The sequence below is a fragment of the Lemur catta genome, chromosome X (genome assembly GCF_020740605.2).
Source record: "Lemur catta isolate mLemCat1 chromosome X, mLemCat1.pri, whole genome shotgun sequence".
In the NCBI taxonomy this organism is placed as follows: Eukaryota; Metazoa; Chordata; class Mammalia; order Primates; family Lemuridae; genus Lemur; species Lemur catta.
The window spans coordinates 48,257,906-48,272,066 of record NC_059155.1 but is presented as its reverse complement, the minus strand read 5'-3'; the positions used below and the strand labels follow the sequence as shown (position 1 = coordinate 48,272,066).

The following is a 14,161-nucleotide window of genomic DNA, read 5'->3' as shown; positions in this document are numbered from 1 at the left end:
ATTTTTTGCCTAAGTGGTAGTGAAGGGAAAATGGGACTAACTTTAGTCCAAAGTGGTTCCTTGATTTGCCTTTAGGTGGGGGGTATCATAAGATCAGAATTCCTCTTCTGTGTCTCCTAGAAGCTACCGCTGAGAGTTGTGATTTGACTTCAGCCACCTCACTCTACTACCTTCCTTAACACACACTTCAATGGCTGAAATCCAACTGGAGCCCTTCAAGGAATCAGGCATCAAAAGCCATTGTTCCTGTTGATAGCTTAGGCTGTCTCTTTGCCTAATTTGATAGATTTATTGCATTTGGGCTTTCCATACCAGTCCTTCTCCCCTACCTCCAGGTTTATGGTTTAAATACTTGGCCACTTACTCTCTTCCAATTCCTGGGCTTAGGAGTAAAATGGAACTCCTGAAAGTGCTATCATTTTTTTCTTAACTGTATCTCACAGCTATTGGGTGGAAGCTTTTTGCAGCACCTTACCTTCTCTGACGACTAAAAGACATCTATAGAGAATGCAGATCTACAGCAGCTGGGGTACCTCAAACGCCGATACAATTCATTCTTCACTGTTTTCTTACCTAAACCCTCAATAAATGCCTGGTCCTTTAGCCTCAGCCTGTTATCGCTTGCACCTTCTCTACATTATACCTATGCTTCCACAATGCAATTGCCTCATGCTGGTGCCCTAATGTAGAACCATTCCAAGTACTTCAAAGTGAGAACCGACTTATGGCAGGAGGGGTTTTGCCTCTCAGGCCCATGACACCTGACTGGGATTTTTTACGATGTTTACCACACTTCTTAGATGAGCTGTTTTAAAACCTGTTAACCACAGGGAGAGTCTTGGACCTCAACATTCAGTAGACTCACTCAGCCAATAAGCCTCTTTTTTTCTCAGATGGCCATTAGGGGGCAGCAGAGCAAATAGGAGCATAAAATAGGAGAGGATTTCCCAGGAAGCACAGACACAGCCAAACTAACTCTACTACCAGTTCTGCTCTCAAGGGATGTTGCCACCTAACAATGGCACTAAGCCTCTAGAATAGGTACCTTAGTAGAGCTGAGGTGGAATATACAGGAAGAGCCAGAATGTTCTCATAGAGATACATTACTACTATCTAGAACAGTGTTTCCCATACTTGGATACTTATTTACTTTGCTTATTTAAAAATCCAGTTTTCCAGGCTCCACCTCAGACTAATAGAATCATTCTCCATGGAAAGGCCTGGAAATACATATTTAAACTCCCCAGGATTCTTTCAAGGCAAATTTTGGGCCTTCATCATAGGGACACTTCACCCCATACCTCACTAGAAAACTTTTCATTCTGAATGGGTATTTTGAACATGCCAATGAAGACGGCATAGGTGTGATCTGGAATATCTAACAGTGAATTGGTAACTAAAGATCTAAGAACATGGCAGAAAGTTATTTGGCGCTGGAGTGAGGAAAAGGGAGACTATTCAACCTACAAGTTGGACACTGGGAACCAATTTCTTACTGTTGCCTCTGAAAAGACATGCATCTAAGCCCCTTCCTCAGTTTATGTTCCAGATCAAAGAATCTGGGAAAGGGGAAGAGAGAATTATGTTAATACTGTCCCCTGCAGAGGAATGTCTGAAGCTCCTAGGGGAAAGGGGACTGTTTCTTCCAGTACCCCTTACCCTATGCCATTCCTTGGTGATACTGTGACTGAGGTTCCTGGGTCTCCCTAATGTTCTGGCCAAAGATAGTTATGAAGTAGGTATAATTCTTTCCAGTGGCCCCTGTCTTTGGAAGAGCTTTTCCTTACCTCAATAGGATTTTATATCCAATCAGTATCATTCAAAAGTCACACCAACATTTCTTTAGCATTGTGTTTTACTTTTCTGCGGAGAGGATATAAGGAGGAACGTGCAAAAACAGGGTCTTATTGAAGTCTCCAAAGTGTATGAAACCTCTGGTAGTTCAAAGATGGGATGAGATGGCCAGGCGAATTGGATGGAAGATCCCTAAGATTCTCTTTTTCTACTAATTTCTATAACTAAAATGATATGATGTGTAAAGGACTAGCACATAGTATTCAATATATGTCAGTTGCCTTTTCTAACTGGGTTCCACAGGTCATACCTAGACATCATCATCCTTCTCCTTTCAGGGAATGAAGCTCACCTAGAAAACTAGGGAACTAAAAGTACAGTACAGTTTGGCTAGCTGTCTCCCCATCCTCCCCATTCTGCTATGCCAGAGAGGGGCTGAGAGTAAAAGTGGCTTCCCTGAAGCCTAGCCAGCTTGTCCTGGCAGAGTCCACATGAAGGGTTGTGGGCTGCAACTCTCTAGTGCACAGTCCTCTCTTTTTGGCGATGATAATCTGAGGCAAAGAGGGAAGAAAAGAATAGGTTATTTTCAGGCTTTGGCTCCCAATTCCCCACCCCCAACTTATGGGGCCTCTAGTCATCAGTATTTAAAGAGTTCTTACCTAGGACCTGCCAAGGAAGTAAAATAAAGAATGGCACTTACTGTAGGGAAAGAAGCGGACACGCATGCTGATTTCACGGGCTGTCTTCAGGATCTCAACAGCCTAGAAGGAACAAAGCAGCTTGTACAAATGCCAAGAGATGACCCAGGATAGAATCACAAGGGGGAAACGGATTTGCCACTCCAACCTTCTGGGTCACTAATAGCTGTTTCCCTGTGGTACATTTCCCCAGGAGTGATGCATCCTTTCTTTCCTTTTCAGAGGAATAGGCTATACCATCTTTCTTTTTTTAATTTAAGAGATGGGGTCTCAGTCTATTGCCTAGGCTGGAGTGCAGTGGTGTGATCCATAGCTCACTACAGACTCGAATTCCTGGGCTCAAGCGATCCTCCTGCCTCAGCTCCCAAAGTTCTGGGATTATTGGTGTGAAGCACTGTGGCCAGCCTCTTTATGGGGTCTTGCTATGTTACTCAGGCTAGTCTCAAACTCCTCCTGCCTCAGCCTCCCAAATAGTTGGGATTGCACGTATGTGTAGTTGGGATTGCACGTATGTGCCACTGTGCCTCGCAAGATGCTTTCTTATCAAGTTACAGATGGCTAATCCTGTCCAACCTGTCTTATTTGGGATGGTTTCTTGTACCACCACACCCCAAGTGCTGTGTTCACCTTGCTGTGCTCAATATCTTGGAAATCCACATCATTCACAGCTAGAACTTGGTCCCCTTCCTGAAGTCCTGCTCGATGTGCATCAGAGTCTGGAATCACCTGTTGGTAAAGAGAGAACACATGTGATTGGGATGGGGTAATTTCAGAAGACTGTAAGTGAAATTCAATGCTATTCAAATGTAAGATGGTACTGTTTTTCTATGACAATGTAGGGGGATAGTTACGGCTCACCAAATGGAAAGTTCTAAGTGGGAAAGTGGGTGTCCCCATTATGCCCCTTCAGTGAGTCCACTGAGTCATCCTTCTCTCAGCCCTTGGTACATCAGCATTCTGCAATCTGATAATTTAACAAAGGGATGTAGCTATCCATATTGCCTACCAGGCACACACACACCTTGGAGATGAAGATGCCTAGCTGGGAGGCCTTTCCTCCTCGGATGTTAAATCCCAGCTGTAACACAAGAGCACAGAATGGGGGCTCAATAGAGACCAGAAACACAAGAACACATAGCAGCATCACTGTACAATAGCTTAGCTTGTGTTTTCCTCAGAGTAAAGTCAGAAGTTGTGGAAGTTATATCTTAGCTTTTCTGTCTGCAAGAAGAAGAGTTTCCTCCCATCCCCACCTGCTTCCCAATCTATCCCCCTAATCATTGCCAACTTCTGGTATGGACAAATCTGACCTAGAATAAGAAGCTCCATAAGTTCACCTGAGCTCCAGGAGGCTTCTTCAGTGTGACAATTCGGGGCAGAAACTGGGTCAACTCATTGTTGTAGTCTGGGTGGTATATCCTCTGCAAGACACAGAAACCCTAGAAATTTTAATACCAGTCTTAGACTTCACACCTACCTTTCCCAGGAAGACTAATGCATCACCCTAAAGTCAGGAAAAGACTTAGCTGAAGTAGAATAGATAACACTGTCCAAATGAGTAGATGGATAGCATTGGGACATTTAGCAGTCCAGTATCTCCCCACTTCTTCACCTCTTGACAGAATGGAAACTAGAGCTCTGAATTTCAAGAATTCACTAGTGTGAATGGACCCTGGCAGGATGCTCCATAAGAACTTTCCAATAGGCTCTGCTGCTCCGAATCCAGTTTCTGGCTTCTCTGGCTACAAGGGCTAAGATTCACTCTCCATTTAGCTTTCTAACCTTGCCATCCTACCTTTCAAGCATCATCTCATGCCCAGTAGGAAAAATCCCCTACTCAGGAATATAGATGGTTCCCACCTCATGAGGAGGAATCCATGCTGGGGGATTCTCATAGGCAGGCAGGAAAACCACTGGGTAGTCATCATAAGGAATCCGGCTGTCCATCTCAGGCAAGACCCTGGAATGGAAGGGTGGATCAAAGTGGACAAAAGTGGTTCAAAAGGGACAACAGCCCAGCAAGTTTCAGAAAGCAGCTCCAACCCATTTTAAGGCTCTCATTCTAGGGGCCTATCTAGGTGTTCAGATTGGAGGAGAAAAGGAATAAAAAAGACAGAAGAGGCCCAGCACGGTGGCTCACATCTCTAATCCTAGCATTCTGGGCGGCCAAGACGGGAGGATTGCTTGAGCTCAGGAGTCTGAGACCAGCCTGAGCAAGAGAGAAACCCGTCTCTATTAAAAATAGAAAAATAGGCAGGTGTCGTGGGGAGCGCCTGTGGTCCAAGCTACTCGGGAGGCTGAGGCAGAAGGATCGCTTGAGCCCAGGAGTTTGAAGTTGCAGTGAGCTATAATGATGCCACTGCATTCTACCTGGGGTGACAGAGAGAGATTCTGTCTAAAAAAAAAAAAAAAAAAGAAGAAGAAGAAAACTATTATTAGCTTTGCTAAGAAGAAGAAGAAAACTATTATTAGCTTTGCTAAACATCTTCTGGATGCCAAGCAACGTGCTAGGTACTTTAGAAAAATGAACTAATTTCTGCAAAATAGATGTTACCGTCTCCTTCCTGGAGAAGAGAAATCAGGTCGAGTCCAAAAAGATCTACTTTCAAAGCCCAACGGAGTGCTGACTCCATCTATCCACAGACACTCTGGGCAAGGCACCACCCCACATTCCCTAGATGTGACTAGTAATGGTGGGTCCCCACATTGACTCTTTCTTCATCACCAGCCACCCTCCAGATCCCCGCCCCGCATCCTGTCCGAGTCCCGCGCTCACGACCGCATAAACCACCTTGCCAGAGTACAGGCCTCACCACCACAGGCTCCGCTCACCACCAATTCAGCATGGGAGCCGGAAGCGGATACTCCGCTGGGTGGGAAAGAGGTGGGGCTGGAATGTGATGCGCGCGCCCCGCCTTCCCAACTCAACGCCTGCGCGCGTCGACGTACGTGCTTCACCCACAGGCTGTCTGAGCTTCGATTGGTTAGCGTCACCAGGACTGATTTGAAACTTGGCGGTTAAAGCTCCGGTTGGGACGTGGCGGCGGGATACCGGGGAAGACCCGGGAAGGGACGTTTGGTTTGGTGAGTTAAGGGGGCACACCTTAGCTCAGAACCTGTTTCTCCGGTACCCTGGGGCCTTGGTTCTTTGTCACTGTCCCCGCTGGAGTTTTATCTTTTCATTTCAGGCACCACTTCGCTGTCTTCAGTATGTCAGGCAGACAGGCAGTCCCGTCGCAGTCAAGTAGGAAGCAGAGCGGTCCAGCTGGGGGGGGGGGAGGCTGCAGACGCTAAGGCTGAGTTCCGTAACCCACCGCACCCTCTGAGGAGGGCCGGAACTAAGGAGGAACGCTCCCACCCCTGCAGACCTACCTAGATTCATCAGCAAGCCTTTTTTTCTCCCCTGCAGAGACGGTGCTGAGGTAGGATCATGAAGGAAGAGGTGAAGGGAATTCCTGTAAGAGTGGCTCTGCGCTGTCGCCCTCTGGTCCCCAAAGAGATTAGCGAGGGCTGCCATATGTGCCTTTCCTTCGTGCCCGGGGAGCCTCAGGTGCGTAGCAGCGTCCAGGGCCTGTGTCTAAACAGCGGGGGCCAAATGGAAGTGAAGGGTGTGGCCTATTCTTTCATGGTTTTTTTCTTATGGCTTCTCCCTTACCTTCTCTAGGTGGTGGTTGGTACTGATAAGTCCTTTACCTACGATTTTGTGTTTGACCCCTCTACTGAACAGGAAGAAGTCTTCAATTCAGCAGTAGTGCCACTCATAAAAGGCATATTTAAAGGTGAGGCTGTTTAATTTGTCGAATGTTTCTTGAGCATATACTGTGTGCCCTGCACTATGCTTGGGTGCTGCAAACACAGGAATGGATGAAACATAATCCCTGCCTTCAAAAAGCCCCTAGCCTAATAACATTTGTGAAAGTCTCTGTACCCTTGAAGCAAGTTCTATGCTGTATTTGCTTTCTGTAGTTCTGTTCATTTTGACTTGTATATATTTTTGTTTGTCCTGGAACCTCATTTGATTATAAGCTCTTTGGTGGGTACGGATGGTGATTAGTGTGCTAACCTACTTGAGCCCCAGACACTGCAGAGCTTGTTGAGGGATTCAGGGATAAATAATATAGCTTTCAGGCCCTGAAGGAGTTCAAAGTCCAGGACGGGTAGGAGTGGAGATAGATGACTACATGAATAATTTTTAATACATAACAATTTTCAAATTTTTTACACCTATCTTTAAGAAAAAATATTTTTTTTTTTTTGAGACAGAGTCTCGCTCTGTTGCCCGGGCTAGAGTGAGTGCCGTGGCATCAGCCTGGCTCACAGCAACCTCAGACTCCTGGGCTTAAGCGATCCTACTGCCTCAGCCTCCCGAGTAGCTGGGACTACAGGCATGAGCCACCATGCCCGGCTAATTTTTTGTATATATATTTTTAGTTGGCCAGATAATTTCTTTCTATTTTTAGTAGAGACGGGGGTCTCACTCTTGCTCAGGCTGGTCTCGAACTCCTGACCTCGAGCAATCCACCCGCCTCGGCCTCCCAGAGGGCTAGGATTACAGGCGTGAGCCACCGCGCCTGGCCTAAGAAAAAATATTTTAAAAGTTAAAAATATACAACAGAGTCAGTTCTGCTGTAGAAGTAGTACTGCTGTTATACAAAGTGGTACGAAAAACAAAAGGCTGGCACTAACTTTGCTTGGGAAATTTGGGATGACTCTCACAGAATAGGGAACCTTTGAGATAGGTTTTGAATGATGAGTAAAATTCTTTTAGGTGGAGAAGGGGATTTCCTAAAGCCCCTGAATACTATGGCCAGTTCATAATCTTTATTGCAGAAGCGAAGGCTTTAATGTTGTTAAGACCATAGTAGGATTCTAAAGAAGGGAGTGGTGCCCGAGAGATGTCTAATTGTTATTCCAGTGCAGTGCTTATTCAAGATTCAAAGCAGAGGTTCATTTAAAAGAAGTATAATCATGCATACTAGTGCCTTAAAGTTGAGAGGGACATTTGTGTGTCATCTAGTTTAAACTTTCCATTTAATGAAAAATGCTTTCTAGCAATATCTCTGTTAGGTGAACTTCAGTGTCTGTTTAAAATTTTTTCTTTGAGGCTGGGCGTGGTGGCTCATGCCTGTAATCCTAGCACTTTGGGAGGTGAGGTGGAAGGATTGCTTGGGGTCAGAAGTTCAAGACCAGCCTAAGCAACATAGCGAGAACCCGTCTCTACAAAAAATAGAAAAATTAGCTGGGCATGGTGGTGGGCCGATAGTCCCAGCTACTCAGGAGGCTGACGCAGGGGGATTGCTTGAGCCCAGAAGTTTGAGGTTGCAGTGAGCTATGATCACACCACTGCCCTCATTCTCAGGCAACAAAGTGAGACCTTGCCTCAAAAAAATGATTTCTTCTTTGACAGGGAACTCATTGACTCACAGGTAGTCCAGGTGATACTTGGGATACTTGGTTTTTGGACAGCTCTAATTACATTATAAAGATTTTTTTTTTTTGAGACAGAGTCTCACTCTGTTGCCCAGGCTAGAGTGCTGTGGCGTCAGCCTCACTCACAGCAACCTCAAACTCCTGGGCTCAAGCGATCCTACTGCCTCAGCCTCCCGAGTAGCTGGGACTACAGGCATGCGCCACCATGCCTGGCTAATTTTTTCTGTATATATTTTTAGTTGTCCAGATAATTTGTTTCTATTTTTAGTAGAGATGAGGATCTCACTCTTGCTCAGGCTGGTCTCGAACTCCTGAGTTCAAACAATCCGCCCGCCTCGGCCTCCCAGAGTGCTAGGATTACAGGCGTGAGCCACTGCACCTGGCCAAGATCTTTTTTTTTTTTTTTTTATTGGAGACAGTCTTGCTCTATTGCCTAGGCTACAAGTGCTGTGGCATCAGCCTGGCTCACAGCAACCTCAAACTCCTGGGCTCAAGTGATCCTCCTGCCTCAGCCTCCCGAATAGCTGGGACTACAGGTGCAGGCCACCACGCCCAGCTAATTTTTTCTATTTTTAGTAGAGATGGGGTCTCACTCTTGCTCAGGCTGGTCTGGAACTCCTGAGCTCAAGCGATCCTCCCGCCTTGGCCTCCCAGAGTGTTAGGATTACAGGTGTGAGCCACCGTGCCTGGCCATAAAGATCTTTATATTGAGATGAAATTTGTTTCCCAGTAATTTCTTCCCAGTGTTGTTAGTTCATCCCTCTGCAGAAGGCTTGTTCCAGCCAGCAGCTACTCACATGTTTTGTTTTGTTTTGTTTTTAATGCATGGCTCAAGACACATTGAACACTTTGCTTCAAAACTTTAAAGTATTAGCACAATAATCTCAAACTTATAAAAATATTGTAAGAACAGTATAAAGAACTTTTTTTTTCCTGAACCAGTTGAGATGAGTTGTTGACCTGATGCCTCCCAAATACTTTAGTGCTGCAGTCACCAACACCCAGGCTCCAGATGTGTACTGGTCCGTGTCCTGTTAGGAACTGGGCCGCACACAGCAGGAGGTGAGCTGTGGGCAAGGGAGCAAAGCTTCATCTGTATTTATGGCCATTCTCCATTACACACATCACCACATAAACTCTGCTTCCTGTCATATCAGCTGTGGCCTTAGATTCTCATAGTAGTGTGAACCCTACTGTAAACTGCGCATGTGAGGGATCTAGGTCACGTACTCCTTATGAGAATGTAATGCCTGATGATCTGAGGTGGAGCTCAGGTGGTGATGCTAGTGCTGGGGAGCAGCTGCAAATACAGATTGTCATTAGCAGAGAGCTTTGACTGCACAATAAATGTAATGCACCTGAATCATCCCTCCCATCCATGGAAAAATTGTCTTCCATGAAACTGGTCCCTGGTACCAAAAAGGTTGGGGACTGCTGCTTTAGTGTATATTCCCTACAGAGAAGGACTTTTAAGTTACCCCAATACAACCATGAAAATTATGAAATTTACATTGCTACATTACTACCATCTAATCCTCAAACCCCATTCAAGTTTCACCAGTTGTCCTTTATGGCAAAAGGATATAGTTCAAAAATGATGTGTTGTATTTAGTTCTGCTGCCTCTTTAGTCTTCATTCTAAAACAGTTCTTCAGTCTTTTTTTGACTTTTATGATCTTAACACTTTTGAAAATCACAGGCCAGTTATTTTGTAAACCTTTTTTCAATATTGGTTTATCTGATGCTTATCTATGATTAGATGAAGTTGTGTCTCTTTTAGCAAGAATATCACAAAAGTGGTGCTGTATTCTTCTCATTGAATCCTACCAGGGAGCACGTGATTTTGATTTGTTCTATTACTGCTGATACCCATTTTGATCATTTGATTAAGGTGTTAATCTGCTGGGCTTCTCCACTATAAAGTTTATCTTTTTACATACAGCATTTCGAAGACTGTTAGATGGTTCTATTTCTCTTCTAATTAACCATCTCCCCTTTCCTTTAGCCATTCCTGAAACAATATGGTTTTAAGACCCTTCACTATCTGGTCATCTTCCTCAGAATGTACCTCTACAGCATAGTAAGAACACTACAGTTCTACCTTTATATTCTTAACTTGGTTAACTATTAGAATAAATTATAGTATTCAAAGGTAGTATAAAGTAGAAAGTGATTCCAATATACATGTATTTGGTTAACATTGCCCTCAGTTGCAAAAACAAAGCCAGTATTTCTTTTCTTTTTCTTTTTTTTTTTTTTTGAGACAGAGTCTCGCTGTGTGCCCGGGCTAGAGTGAGTGCCGTGGCGTTAGCCTAGCTCACAGCAACCTCAAACGCCTGGGCTTAAGCAATCCTACTGCCTCAGCCTCCCCAGTAGCTGGGACTACAGGCATGCACCACCATGCCCGGCTAATTTTTTCTATATATATATTTTAGTTGGCCAGATAATTTCTTTCTATTTTTAGTAGAGACGGGGATCTCGCTCTTGCTGAGGCTGGTCTCAAACTCCTGACCTTGAGCAATCCACCCGCCTCGGCCTCCCAGAGTGCTAGGATTACAGGCATGAGCCACCGCGCCTGGCCCAAAGCCAGTATTTCTTATAGTCAGCCCAATAGCACCCTCTTGTACTCTGAACTCCTGGTGCTATAGAGCCCTGAGTATTTTGTAAAAAGTACTGAAACCTGGTTTCCCAAGTTATTGCTATCTACAGATATCTGTGGTATTGCAGAAAATTATGGAATGTTATTCTCTTGTTGCCCCACATTCATGCCAGGTGATACCAACAATCTATTACAGTGAAAACCTCAATTTAGCGTCTTTTTTTTCTTTTGAGACAGAGTCTCACTCTGTTGCCCGGGCTAGAGTGCCGTGGCATCAGCCTAGCTCACAGCAACCTCAAACTCCTGGGCTCAAGCAATCCTCCTGCCTTAGCCACCCAAGTAGCTGAGACTACAGGCACACGCCACCATGCCCGGCTAATTTTTCTATATATATTTTTAGCTGTCCATATAATTTCTTTCTATTTTTAGTAGAGACGGGGTCTTGCTCTTGCTCAGGCTGGTCTTGAACCTCCTGAGTTCAAACAATCTGCCCGCCTCGGCCTCCCAGAGTGCTAGGATTACAGGTGTGAGCCACCGTGCCCAGCCTAATTTAGCGTCTTCTTATGATCTTTCATGTAGACCAGCAAGTTCTTTCAAAACTTCAAAGCTTTCATCTAGATTGACACATTGTTTCAAAACTTAAAGACTCCTAAATTATCTTGGTAAATTGTAGTTAACAGCTTTGACATATATACACTGATCATTTAACAGAGAAAGCTTGCCTTGTGTTCCTTTTAGAACATGTCTACCACCCTAATATAGGTCAGCCTTCCCTAAGTTCATATTTTTTTCACCTTGATAGAAATTTGGATTTGTAGTTCCTTCTAGATTTCATGCTTACAGTTTTAGTAGCTTCTTCCCTATAGTTAATTAGCGAGTTACAGTCATTCATTGATTAATGATGGAGATACATTCTGACAAATGCATCATTAGGTGATTTTATCATTGTGCAAACATCATAGAGTGTACTTACACAAGCCTATATGATATAGCACTCTACACACCTAGGCTGTATGGTATAGCCTATTGCTCCCAGACTACAAACTTGTATAGCATATTACTTTAATGAATACTATAGGTAATTGTAACACAATGTTAAGTATTGGTAAATCTAAACATTGTAAAGGGATTCTAGACATGGCGCCTCCGCTAGGTTGTATGTTCTCTGGGCAGCCACCGGGGCCTCCACCACCCCTGCCGGGACTCCCGGGCCTGGCGTCCTTCTTCAGGCGGCGCCAGATGTTCAGAGACCTTCTAACAGTGCTTTGTTGGATGAGTTGGAGGCATCTTTCGAGGCTTGCTTTGCTTCTCTGGTGAGTCAGAACTATGTCAATGGCACTGATCAAGAATAAATTCAAACTGGTGTTGATCAGTGTATCCAGAAATTTCTAGATATTGCGAGACAGAATGTTTTTTCTACAAAAAGATTGCAGTTATCTGTCCAGAAATCAGAGCAAGTTATCAAAGAGGATGTCTCGGAGCTAAGGAATAAATTACAGCGGAAGGATGCGCTGGTCCAGAAGCACTTGACAAAGCTGAGGCATTGGCAGCAGGTGCTGGAGGACATCAGTGTACAGCACAAAAAGCCAGCCAACATTCCTCAGGATTCCTTGGCCTACCTGGAACAGGCGCCAGCCACTATCCCTGCACCTCTGAAGCCGACCTGAGGGAGAGGGCAGCGGCAGCCTGAGAGCATGCCAGTGTGTGAGGCAGCCTTGGGCAGTTTGCCACACACTTCTTCTTGTGGATGTGGCATTTTGGAAGGACTCTTTATTCCTACCTAAAATTTTTCCACTATTTTTATAAGCTGTTTAATGTCTCAAACACTTTATAAAATGCCTGTAGCTTGGGAAAAAACAAGAAAATTTTTTTTCTTTAGTGAAGTTTAGACTGTTAGTGTGATGATACTTAGAGATTCTTTTTTTATGTATTTTTTGCTTTTTAAATTTTTATACGACTTTTCATATCCTTGTGTGTGTTTCCATTTAGGTTCGTTTGTTTGATCTGAGGGAAAAAATGATAATAGTCTGAGAATGAGGGATGAGGATTTTGCTTGTAGGCCTTTTATGATAATTACCCCACCATGGTAGTGTAGAAATATAGGTAAATCTGCTGTGTTTTAACTTTGAACTACCTCAAGAAGAGGAATCTGATGCAACAATGTTTATAATGCTTCCAGAGCTCTCAGAATGAGGATATTTTGTAAATAAGTAGGAAGAGGATTAAAATATCCTGGGTTAGTGTAGTAATATTACAGTTGAATCCCTAGGCTAATGCTGACTTTTATTTGGGGTAAGTTTATATTTTTGTAGTGTTTATTTATTTTTTTGATGGGGAGGGATATCACTGCTTACATTTTGTTGTGTTCTGCGGTAATGAATCAGTGTAAGTAATAGGGCGGATTGTGTCTCAGTACCATGACAGTTGGGGCATAGGTGAAGTATGAGGCGTTAAAGTTTGCTCTGGTTGTCTCTTAGTTTTTGAGTTTTTGCTCGTGTCATTTTTATTTTACATTTTGAGAGGTGAGATATTTTCCATTAAGGATGATTGTTGCTAATGGATTTGATTCCTGGGGACTGGGGTCTCAGGATGGCTTGGCTGCTTCCACAAAGAACATGTGGTGCCTCTGCGTTTGGGAAGATATTTTACTCTTTTGCTAGTTTCATAGGCCACCTCAGATTGTCTGAATTGCTGTTGAAAAATACAGACTAGTATTGTTTCTGGCTCTTGCTGGGTGCGGTTTTCCTGAATTTTATACAGTCTGTTATTAAATTATATTGCTTTACCCAATAAAATAAAATAATAAACATAGAAAAGGTACAGTGAAAATACAGTGTGAAAGATACAAAATATGGAAGATAACAAATGGTGCATCTGTATAGGACATTTACCATGAATGGAGCTTGCAGGACTAGAAGTTGCTCCGAGTGAGTCAGTGAGTGAGTGGTGAGTGAATGTGAAGGCCTAGGACATTACTGTTCACTGTTGTAGACTTGATAAACACTGTACACTTAGGCTACACTAAATTTATAAAAATAATTCTTTATTCAATAATAAATTAAACTTAGGTTCCTGTAACTTTGTTACTTTATAAACTTTTTTGTATTATTTCAGGATGTTATGGGGGTACAAACATTTTGGTTGCATGTTATGACTTTGCCTCACCCAAGCCAGGATGTAAAGCATGCCCTTTCCCCATACAATGCTCACCATGTCTATTAGTTGTGAGTTTACCCACCCACATCGCCCCAACCCCCCATTGAATATTACTACCATGTCCTTAGTGTTGATCAGCTAGTGCCAATTTGATGGTAAGTACATGTGGTGCTTATTCTTCCATTCTTGTGATACCTCACTTTGGAGGATGAGCTCAAGCTCTATCCAGGACAATACAAGAGGTGCTAGATCACCATTGTTTTTTGTAATTGAGTAGTATTCCATTGTATACATATACCATATTTTATTAATCCTCTCATGGATTGACGGCCGCTTGGGTTGTTTCCACATCATTGCAATAGTGAATTGTGCTGCCATAGACCTTCGAGTGCAGATATCTTTATTACAGAATGTCTTTTGTTCCTTTGGGTAGATGCCTAATAGTGCTATTGCTGGATCGAATGGTATTTCTATTTTTAGCTCTT

General features: G+C 43.6%; 2 protein-coding genes across 6 annotated transcripts in view; one reads left to right on the top strand and one right to left on the bottom strand.

The window, feature by feature from the left end:
• Positions 1 to 1,837: 1,837 nt before the first annotated feature.
• PDZD11 (PDZ domain containing 11) lies at positions 1,838 to 5,370 on the bottom strand. Of its 2 annotated transcripts, none has more exons than XM_045538694.1 (7): positions 5,284 to 5,370; positions 4,353 to 4,452; positions 3,830 to 3,913; positions 3,514 to 3,570; positions 3,120 to 3,218; positions 2,495 to 2,555; positions 1,838 to 2,345 (listed from the first exon to the last, which is right to left on the bottom strand). In XM_045538694.1, exons 2-7 carry the CDS (start codon positions 4,437 to 4,439, stop codon positions 2,311 to 2,313), a joined length of 423 nt encoding a protein of 140 aa, XP_045394650.1. In that variant the 5' UTR covers positions 4,440 to 4,452; positions 5,284 to 5,370; the 3' UTR covers positions 1,838 to 2,310. The 2 variants fall into 2 exon arrangements, with proteins under 2 accessions (XP_045394650.1, XP_045394652.1); XM_045538696.1 differs by having other exon boundaries at positions 5,306 to 5,360.
• A 67-nt stretch (positions 5,371 to 5,437) lies between these two features.
• KIF4A (kinesin family member 4A) overlaps positions 5,438 to 14,161 on the top strand; it is a 119,338-nt gene continuing 110,614 nt past the window's right edge. The window contains exons 1-3 of one of the 4 annotated variants that reach the window (XM_045538689.1): positions 5,438 to 5,576; positions 5,902 to 6,042; positions 6,157 to 6,271. In XM_045538689.1, the coding sequence (XP_045394645.1) occupies positions 5,923 to 6,042; positions 6,157 to 6,271 (235 nt within the window). In that variant the 5' untranslated portion in view covers positions 5,438 to 5,576; positions 5,902 to 5,922. Of the gene's footprint in view, positions 5,577 to 5,694; positions 5,737 to 5,901; positions 6,043 to 6,156; positions 6,272 to 14,161 lie in introns of those variants that run through there. The other 3 variants (XM_045538692.1, XM_045538690.1, XM_045538691.1) reach the window with 3 other exon arrangements.